Raw genomic sequence first — 10,629 nt, forward strand, 5'->3', positions numbered from 1 at the left:
ATATAAAATGTATTTTTTTTTAAGCAGTGCTGCATCTATAAATGCAATTTAAGGAGCTTCCTGGAATATCCCTTTAAATATGTATAAGAATGGCTGCCTTTAAATAGATAGGCAACTGTCCCATTTCTAGATCCTATATCTTCAATCATACGGTTTCCGCTTGGGCACATTTTGTGACTCGCAGCACGGCTGATGGTTATGATGGAGGACGATCAATCAATCGTAGGAAAGTCTTAATAGGAAAGTGATCAGCGGTAATGATGAGTGCGGTATAATTCACGTTGCAGCAGGCAGTATTTTTCCTGCCCATCCTGCGGCACGTACGTGGCTCTGATGCAGAGAGGAGCCAATCATAATTCACACGGAGGCGCAGCGTTCTCTGACATCTCATTATTTGTGTTGCAATCATTTCCTGTGGAGATACTTGTTCAATTTGCTACGACTGCTGTGAATTTCGGTCCACTACACAGATAGAACAAATACTTCAAATGCCATTTACAGGATAAAAAAAAAAAACGTTAACCATTTACACTGCTGACCCAAAGCAGGTAACATCACGAGAAGTGTGAACCCTCCGCGGTCAGACTCGCCAAGCCATCAAACGCAGGTAATTATGTCTGTGAAGTGTCGCATGTGAACAGGGAAGCTTTATAATAATATAAAAGTTGTTGTAAACTGTCATAAAACAATAGAAAAACTAGTAGTAAAGTATCAAACTTTCCACGTAGCGGTAATACGGATGATTCCCCCCCTTCCCTTACTTTTTCTTGAATTTTGCCAATTTCTAACAAACCAGCTTTAATGTTTTCTTAGTGACATTATAGAAAAACCCTCGACAGGATGCAATTCACATCACAACCACAGGGCGGCCACGTGTAGCATTAACATCTCCCAACAGAGTATCACAAATCATGTTTTTTTGCTTTGTCTCATTTACAGCTGATCATCTTGCACCACTTCTCTCAAAATATACCGAGATAAGAATAAAAAGTCAAAGTGAGTATACAACTGTATCTAGTGCACTTGTCACTAAAGGTGGGTGATAACCATGGTCTCACATGAGATTTAAGCATATATTGACGGTACATTTTTTTTTTTTATTTAGGGGTAAAATGCCCATGGGGAAAGAAGTGAATGTGAAGATAAATCAACCAATTCTGCAGCAGTCGTTGCAATAATCTTACCGCTGAAAATGATGACTTAAAGGGGTAGTCTGGCGATACTAAAATGTGAACAATGACATTTTATGATTTTTTTTAAAAAAATGTAATTATTTTTTTGCATATTTTTCTATTCCCACCCCTGAGGGACTACAATTGCTTAAAGAGTCAGCATTGTTTTTATTCTTTTCTCCATAAATCAGTAGTACACATGTAAATGGGCAACTTTGTAATATGTTTCATCAGAGAGATCTGCTTCTTTCTCCTCCTGGAGTGATCTTTCATGAAATCTTCACCGGGCCATCTTCAGCGACTGGCATCTTCAGCGTCTCCTGTGCAGACTAGGACGCGAGGTGATATTGACGTGTGATACATTTCAGGCGACATCATGATGCTGTGACCTAGACAGCGCAGGAAATGCTAAAGATGCTCGGCACTGCAAGATGCCGAAGATGGTCCACTGAGGACAGCACTTGTGACCCAACCGAAGAAGACAATGAGCGCAGCTGCCCAGTGATACAGGTGAGGACTGGGCGAGAATTAATTTTTTTTTTCTACTTTTTGACCCCTTCCCGGTCTTTTATAATCCAGTAAAATGGGGAATATAGGAATTTACTAAAATAAACAAGTCAGGCATTTTTTAGGCAGGGGGTCATCATTGGTCCCAATTTATAGACCAACATGTTCTAGCTTTAAAGTTAACACCAGCAACAATCTTTGGATATCAATTGTCACGGGTGTGTCAGGTTTAATAGACAGTCGCTCTGGCTCTTGCTGTAGAAGGTCACTGCACTTGGCATTGCAGACACCTTCTTAATCCTTCTTCCTTTAAGACCCAGCGGCGACCTCCCTCCTGCTGCTGATTGACAATCCCTTGCATGGGAGTTAAAAATCTTCACTTTGCTTCAGGCAATCGCTGGTGATACTTCTATGTACCTTTGTGCATATTTCATCAAATATAATATTTCAAGATCAAATGGTAAAAAAAAAAAAAATTATTTTTTTTTGCTCATTTCACAAATATCAGCCAAAACTGTCTGCCAAGCATCCGACAAGTGAGCAAAACACTTAATAACAAATAATCGTTCTCCGCAGCACATCGTCTTGCGTAAACAGGACCTGTGCTGCCGAGAATAATGGCAACCCATATGCACAGAATGATTTATAACCAATCATTCTTGTAATTGGACTATTAAAACACACTATTAAGCTACCACCAATCCGACTTCACTGTGAAGTACAGTAATGATGCATAAAACACCTAAGAAATCGCAATTCTCACCTCTACCAAGTCATCATCATCAGCCTCTTGTTCTTCACCTTTATTATTTTGCAACCTTGGCAGCCATGATGCCAGACTCTTCATTAGAAACTCCTTCCCCTCCTACAAATATATTGAACATGTTCATAATATTGTTATTTTATATCATATCAATAAGATTGATCAAAGAAGACAAATCTTTACTACAGAACCTTCACAACCCCTACGTATAACAGACCACTGCCCTTCCCCCATAACCTTCCTCCCCACAATCACTGAATGAGAGCTTTCTCATCTCTCCAAATCGCACCTCACCATTCGTGCACTTGACCTCATCCCATCTCCTTGCCAACCTCACCAGCACACTTATCACGGCCCGAACCCGAATCTTTTCACCCTATCAGTAACTTCTGGTACCTTCCCTTCTGCTTTCAAACATGCCGCGATCACACCTATCCTGAAGAAACCTCGCTCCAACCTCTACGTCCAGCTATCATCCCATATCGCTGCTCCCCTTGACGTCCAAATTCCTCAAACAGCATGTCAATGCTGAACTTTCCTCCCACCTCTAATCTAACTCGCTCTTTGACGACCTACAATCCGGCTTCCATCCCCACCACGCCACCGAAATTGCCCTGACCAAAATTACTAACGACTTACTTACTGGCAAAGCTAATCGACAATTCTCTATACTCCTCCTTCTAGATCTGTCCTCTGCCTTCAACACAGTGACCACTCCCTCCTATTACAAATCCTCACTTGCCTTGGCATCAAAGACCTTTCCGTCTCCTGGATCTCCTCATACCTTTCTAATCGCAAATTTAGCATCTTCCATTACCACACTACTTCCTTATCCTGCCCGCTATGTCGATATCCCTCAAGGCTCTGTCTTGGGATGCCTACTTTTCTCCATCTATACCTTTGGCATGGGACAGCTCAAAGTCCCATGGCTTCCATTACCACCTATATGCTGATGACACAAGATCTACTTCTCTGGCCCAGACGTCACCTCTTTGCTGTCCAGAATCCCAGACTGTCTATCAGCCATATCCTCCTCCTTCTCATCAAACTTCCCAAAACTAAATGGGGACAAAACTGAACTCATCATCTTTCCTCCATCTCGCCTAACTCCCCTACCTGATCTATCACAATTAATGACACCACGCTCTCTGCAGTACTGGAAGTCCGCTGCCTCGGCGTAACCCTTGACTTTGTCCTGTCCTTCAAACTGCGCATCCAAGCTCTTTCCACCTCCTGCTGCCTCCAACTCAAAAATATTTCCAGAATTTGTCCTTTCCTCAACCCTCAATCTACTAAAATGTTAGTGCATGTCCTCATCATCTCCTGCCTCGGCTACTGCAATGTCCTCCTCTGTGGCCTACCTGCTAACACTCTCGCACCACTCCACTCCATCCTTAACTCTGCTCCCCGACTAATGCATCTTTCTCCTCGCTATTCCTCGAATTCTCCCCTCTGAAAATCCCTTCATTGGCTCCCAATTCCCCAGCGTATCCAGTTCAAACTGCTAACACTAACCTACAAAGCCATCCATAACCTGTCTCCTCTGTATATCTCTGAACTAATCTTCCGATATGTTCCAACATGCAACCTCCGGTCCTCTCATGACCTTCTACTTTCCTCCACACTCATAAGTTCCTAACCCAATCACCTCCAAGACCTCTCCCGAGTATCCTCTATCCGTGCTGCAACAGATCCGATTATCCACCACAACCGGAACTTTCAGATGGAACTTGGAAACCCATCTCTTCAAGGAACTTTACAGCCTGCAATGATCCCACTCCCACCTCACCACCACCGGAGCTGCTTCAACCCCCCAACTACCGTCTCCTTCCCCATTATCTGGTAGACTGTAGGCAGGGTCGTCTCCTTTCTGTACCAGTCTATCACTGTTAGTTTGTTCACCGTAATTTATATACACCAAAAGTATCCCAATTTAACGGCAGTAAAGCAATAGTCACATAACTACTCCAAAAAAAAGAGCTGTACACATAGGCCCAATCCATATTAAAAAGGTACATTTTTATTAATGACAAAATTAAAACCATTCGTAAAAATAAAGTGAGACAAACCACATACAAAACAGGAGGTGGTAAGGTATAAATGCGTCTACATTCAATATTTAGATACCATAATATTCCTAATAATCCATGGGTATGTATATACATCTAGACCTTGCAGTAAAATTACTTAGGAGTTGGATACCACAGTCAGACATATTTAAACAAGTGTATACAATAGTTGTCTAGAAAACCAATATAATTGACTCGATGTAAATGCATTATAGCTCACAATTTATATAACAATAGTTCTGACGGAAAAACAAAAAACAAACTCCAAAGGATAAGGTAAATCAAAATGCAAAATACAAGATAATTGTGTGCACAAGAAAAAATATACCATGCATTCCCTCATCGGCACTGGTCACATTATGTAGCGGTTATGAGATGTGCATGTAGGTCATAGGAAGCGGAATAATAGGATACCTTGATATCTGCGATCCGATGTTTTATTCCAGAGAAATCCAGATTTTTGTTAATATGTAAATGAGGTGTTAAGATCTATGGGCGGGGCATAGATCTCCCTGAGAATCTGCCTCCAGAGTTTATTGTAAATGAAATAGAGAGTTACCAGTGTGAGTCATGTAATGACTGACAGTCTGCTCTCCTGATATACATGTCTCACACTGGTAACACCTCCCTTCATTTACAATAAGCTCTGGAGGCAGATTCTCAGGGAGATCTATGTCCGGCTCATAGATCTTAACAGCTCATTTACATATAAAAAATGTGGATTTCTCTGGAACAAGTCATCGGATCGCAGATATCAAGGTGTCATTTTATTCAGCTTTCTATGACCTACAAGCCCATATAGACGGCTTAGGAGGGATGATCCTACTGACAAATTCCCTTTAAATGAAGGGGAAATTAAGTATGCACTCCACCGATCCATTTAAGATGGGGTCTTGCAAAGTCCTCGATCTGAGAATGGTTGAGGGTAATTTACGATTTCGCAAATAATCCTTTAAGTGCTACAAAGAATACACATTTTATATTACAGGGGGAAAAAAAAGTGCACCAAAGTCAGAGAAATGTCATATCATGTTATCTCACTGTATCGTGGGTGGCAATTGTGTGGCGCACACAGCATTACTGCCCCGCACACTGCATCACTCCACCGCACACTGCCCCGCACACTGCATCACTCCACCGCACACAGCAGCACTCCACCGCACACAGCAGCACTCCACCGCACACTGCAGCACTCCACCGCACACTGCAGCACTCCACCGCACACTGCAGCACTCCACCGCACACTGCAGCACTCCACCGCACACTGCAGCACTCCACCGCACACATGTTGTAGTGCTTCTGTAGCAGACACTGCGGGGCTCTTGCAGTCGCTGCTATGGGGCACTGTGTCAGTCCCGGCATCCGGAGTCCTGTACAGAGCACTTCGGGGACTTTCGTCAGCACTGCATTTTTGGGGCCTCTATGTAAAACTATTACGAAGATCCTTTGGCAGGAATGCCATCCTGTCACTTTATAGGGATCCTGTGTCTGACACTGTATATTGGGGGCTTTTGCCGTCATGGTTATATGGATCCTGTGTTGGGTTGTCACTGTTATGAAGATTCTGTGTCTGCCATTATATATTGGGTCCTTTGGCATGTTCAGGTTATGGGAATCCGGTGGACCGGCATTATATATTGGATCCTTTTGATGTTATGCTAATGAGCATCCTGTGACTAGCACTCTACGTGGGGGCTCTTTTGCTGCCATTATTCTGGACATCCTGTGTCCAGCACTGTATTTGGGGGTCCTCTGGTTATCACTGTTATAAAGATTCTATGTCCAGTACTGTATTTGGGGGTCCACTGGTTGTCACTGTTATAGAGATTCTGTGGCCGACACTGTATTTGGGGGTCCTCTGCCACTGTTATGTAGATTCTGCTTTCGGCACTGTATTTGGGGGTCCTCTGGTTATCACTGTTATGTAGATTCTGTGGCCGGCACTGTATATGAATGGTCGCCCGTGCACTACACATTATACAGATACTTCATATGGATCCTTTATGGGCAGACGTCATCTTACATGGCGGTACAGATATGGAGTCTATATTCAGTATCCGCATAAACATAATGTTTGCAGCAACCGTCAGCCCCTACGACGCGCGCTCAAGTAACCTGAGAAGATTTGCTTTTAATCGGGCCGTGTAACGTATGGGCTGATTAATGGCATTAGACATTTGCACTTGCTAAAACCGCAGTTCCATGCAATAAATACAGAATAATAAATAAACCGGCCTCGTAAAGCAGCTCCCCTCCCCCATACATAAAACCCTGATATACCGGCCTAATAAAACACATACATTTGACTTTCACACGCTGTCAGTCTGACAACTGCATCGGCCTAATCATTACATTTTTTTTTGTGTGTTAACCCCCTCCAGTCCAGGCGGATTTCAAGAATAAAAAAGTATTACCGTGTCATCTAAAAAATTTTTTTTTTTAATCTAAAGCTGTATATTTTATTTTTATTATATATTTTATATATTTTTATTCTGGCCCCCAGGGGTGACGGAGAACAGGAACCACAGAGGACGGGTCAGGTTAGTATAGGAAATATGCAACATTTTTTTCCCCATACTTAAATATTTTTTAAAGTTGTTTTTTATTTTTGCTTTTTCTTTAAAAAAAAAAAACTTTGATATTTTTTGCACAATTTTTGGGCCTACTAGAGGATTTGAACATACCTTGAGCAAGGTCCAGTAGGTTCACACACACCCTTAGGGCCTTCCATGTTTCCGAGGGCCCTTTGGCGACAGAATCCTAGGTCCAGGCACTTGCCGACGTTCATCGGGGGCTGATAATGGCCGCGGACCTGCTTGGGGGTCTTTTTTTAACTCAAACAGTCAGGAATGGTATCACAAAGTGAGCGCACAACCTCCGTCTAACTGCCTTTTTCCCAGCCATATGGGTCCAGTTGAGAGCAGTTTTTTTAAGGTTTCCTCCTCCCTTAGGGGCCGACTCGTTTCTGCGCTCCAGTCATGATGAAGGGTGCGGTGGAGTAAGAGACGCCAAAATCATTAGGCGGCGTTCACATTCTGCGCATCTTCCAGATGTCGTGCGCCAGAAATCTACTCCAGTCACAAAAACTTTTTCCATAAACTTCCGTGATATCAATTATGATTAATCTGCCGGGTTTGGTCACTCACATCCCGTCACCTAAACTCTGCCACTTTTCAGAAAGCTGGTGAAAAATTCCCAAAAAAAATAAAAAATAAAATAAAATAAAAAAAATCACACGATTTTGGAACATTTGATTCAGAAAATATCATGAACCGGGGCCTTAAACACAAAACATCCATCGGGTTGGGTGAAAGAAGCCTAACATGGCCGCCTACATGCCATTTTATTACTTTCTGATTATGTCTATTAGGATCTTCACTCAATCTCTCCTCCATGCTTTACACTGCAGCTCTGATTGTTCCAAGCAGTTACAGTATAATAGTAAAAAAAAAATAACCACAAGTGAGGTCAGTAAGGAATCCTAGACCCCATATTGGATCTAAACATGCTAATGGCTACTTGTATTATTTTCTGCATAATATGTAAAGTGATTCATTATAGGGATCTGAAAGCATTATACACTGGAATGATAAAATTACTGTATATTCCAATACAGCCCGGTCCTAATAACATAATGCAGCGTGTGCGGTGAGAAGAGGCGAGCCGTCCCTCCTTACAGTGACATATTAGGAGTAGCATTAAAAGGTGGCTTCCATTAGTCAGACAAGATGAAGACTTTTAGATGCCGCGTTGCATTTTGATTACTGAAGTAATTGTATTAGTAAAGAAATATGTCTGAAATGAAAGACAATGGGAATTGTGAAAAACAACATTCAGTCCCATGTAAAGAGAACGGCGCGGTGGTGCCAAAGCGTGTGCCAGCAGTGCCACCTACTGGTCAAAACTTCCTAGGCAAGCAAACCTTGCGATATAAACTCTTATACAATATATATATTTTTTCTATATTTTCCATTAGGTTTGTTTTTGACATCTTTCATTAACTCCCTTTTTGAACCTGTGATCACTTGTATAATACACTGCAAAACTACATGTTATGGTTATTACAAACAAGGTGGACAAGAGCCATGACAATACCATCACTTCTTAAACTCCACGGGACACATCTAAAGGCTTAAACTGCTGGCTCCAATAGCAGCAGTAAACTCGGGTGTCATCCAGCGTCATCTAAGGAGTCAGACTGCTCTGATCACAGCAGTCAGACTCCAGTGGAGGCTGTATAACACAGCTGCCACCTGCACTGCATGGAGCAGAATTTGCAGTCAGGGCAGATGATCAGCAGAGATTTACATATCTGCACTGGTAAAATTAGAACCCACCTTTTAAGAATTTTTTATGTATACAAACATAAGGAAATAATCGTATAGACCGCTATTAGAGTGATAGTGAGGGAGAGGAAGAGGAGAAGAGAGAGAGAGAGAGAGGAAGAGGAGAAGAGAGAGAGAGAGAGAGAGGAAGAGGAGAAGAGAGAGAGAGAGAGAGGAAGAGGAGAAGAGAGAGAGAGAGAGAGAGAGAGAGAGAGGAAGAGGAGAAGAGAGAGAGAGAGAGAGAGAGAGGAAGAGGAGAAGAGAGAGAGAGAGAGAGAGAGAGAGAGAGAGAGAGAGGAAGAGGAGAAGAGAGAGAGAGAGAGAGAGAGAGAGAGAGAGGAAGAGGAGAAGAGAGAGAGAGAGAGAGAGGAAGAGGAGAAGAGAGAGAGAGAGAGAGAGAGAGAGGAAGAGGAGAAGAGAGAGAGAGAGAGAGAGAGAGAGGAAGAGGAGAAGAGAGAGAGAGAGAGAGAGAGGAAGAGGAGAAGAGAAGAGAGAGAGAGAGAGAGAGAGGAAGAGGAGAAGAGAGAGAGAGAGAGAGAGAGAGAGAGAGGAAGAGGAGAAGAGAGAGAGAGAGAGAGAGAGAGGAAGAGGAGAAGAGAGAGAGAGAGAGAGAGAGAGAGAGAGGAAGAGGAGAAGAGAGAGAGAGAGAGGAAGAGGAGAAGAGAGAGAGAGAGAGAGAGAGAGAGAGAGAGAGAGAGAGGAAGAGGAGAAGAGAGAGAGAGAGAGAGAGAGAGAGAGAGAGAGAGAGAGAGGAAGAGGAGAAGAGAGAGAGAGAGAGAGAGAGAGAGAGAGAGAGAGAGAGAGAGGAAGAGGAGAAGAGAGAGAGAGAGAGAGAGGAAGAGGAGAAGAGAGAGAGAGAGAGAGAGAGGAAGAGGAGAAGAGAGAGAGAGAGAGAAGAGGAGAAGAGAGAGAGAGAGAGAGGAAGAGGAGAAGAGAGAGAGAGAGAGAGAGAGAGAGGAAGAGGAGAAGAGAGAGAGAGAGAGAGAGGAAGAGGAGAAGAGAGAGAGAGAGAGAGAGAGGAAGAGGAGAAGAGAGAGAGAGAGAGAGGGAAGAGAGAAGAGAGAGAGAGAGAGAGGAAGAGGAGAAGAGAGAGAGAGAGAGAGAGAGAGGAAGAGGAGAAGAGAGAGAGAGAGAGAGGAAGAGGAGAGAGAGAGAGAGAGAGAGAGAAGAGGAGAAGAGAGAGAGAGAGAGAGAAGAGGAGAGAGAGAGAGAGAGAGAGGAAGAGAGAGAGAGAGAGAGAGAGAGAGAGGAAGAGGAGGAAGAGAGAGGAGAGGAGAGAGAGAGAGAGGAAGAGGAGAAGAGAGAGAGAGAGAGGAAGAGGAGAAGAGAGAGAGAGAGGAAGAGGAGAGAGAGAGAGAGAGAGAGAGAGAGAGAAAAGGGAGAGAGAGGAAGAGGAGAAGAGAGAGAGAGAGAGGAAGAGGAGAAGAGAGAGAGAGAGAGGAAGAGGAGAAGAGAGAGAAGAGAGAGGAAGAGGAGAAGAGAGAGAGGAAGAGGAAGAGAGAGAGAGAGAGAGGGAAGAGGAGAGAGAGAGAGAGAGAGAGAGAGAGAGAGAGAGAGAGGAGAGAGAGAGAGGAGAGAGAGAGGAGAGGAGAGAGAGAGAGAGAGAGAGAAGAGAGAGAGAGAGAGAGAGAGAGAGAGAGAGGAAGAGGAGAAGAGAGAGAGAGAGAGAGGAGAGAGAGAAGAGGAGAAGAGAGAGAGAGAGAAGAGAGAGAGAGAGAGAGAGAGAGAGGAGAGAGAGAGAGAGAAGAGAGGAGAGAGAGAAGAGGAAGAGGAGAGAGAGAGAGAGAGGATGA

General features: G+C 43.5%; 1 protein-coding gene across 8 annotated transcripts in view; it reads right to left on the reverse strand.

Annotated features, from left to right (window-relative positions):
- LOC141264961 (uncharacterized) overlaps positions 1 to 10,629 on the reverse strand; it is a 497,475-nt gene that overhangs the window by 463,569 nt on the left and 23,277 nt on the right. For 6 of the 8 annotated variants that reach the window (XM_073677419.1, XM_073677412.1, XM_073677420.1 and 3 more), the window contains exon 7: positions 2,443 to 2,544. The exons of the other annotated variants lie outside the window; for them this stretch is intronic. In XM_073677419.1, the coding sequence (XP_073533520.1) occupies positions 2,443 to 2,544 (102 nt within the window). The remainder of the gene's footprint in view (positions 1 to 2,442; positions 2,545 to 10,629) is intronic. 8 annotated transcript variants of the gene reach the window in all.

This window comes from Phyllobates terribilis, unplaced genomic scaffold (genome assembly GCF_046119375.1).
Source record: "Phyllobates terribilis strain yellow unplaced genomic scaffold, ASM4611937v1 Scaffold_4__5_contigs__length_816908805, whole genome shotgun sequence".
NCBI lineage: Eukaryota > Metazoa > Chordata > Amphibia > Anura > Dendrobatidae > Phyllobates > Phyllobates terribilis.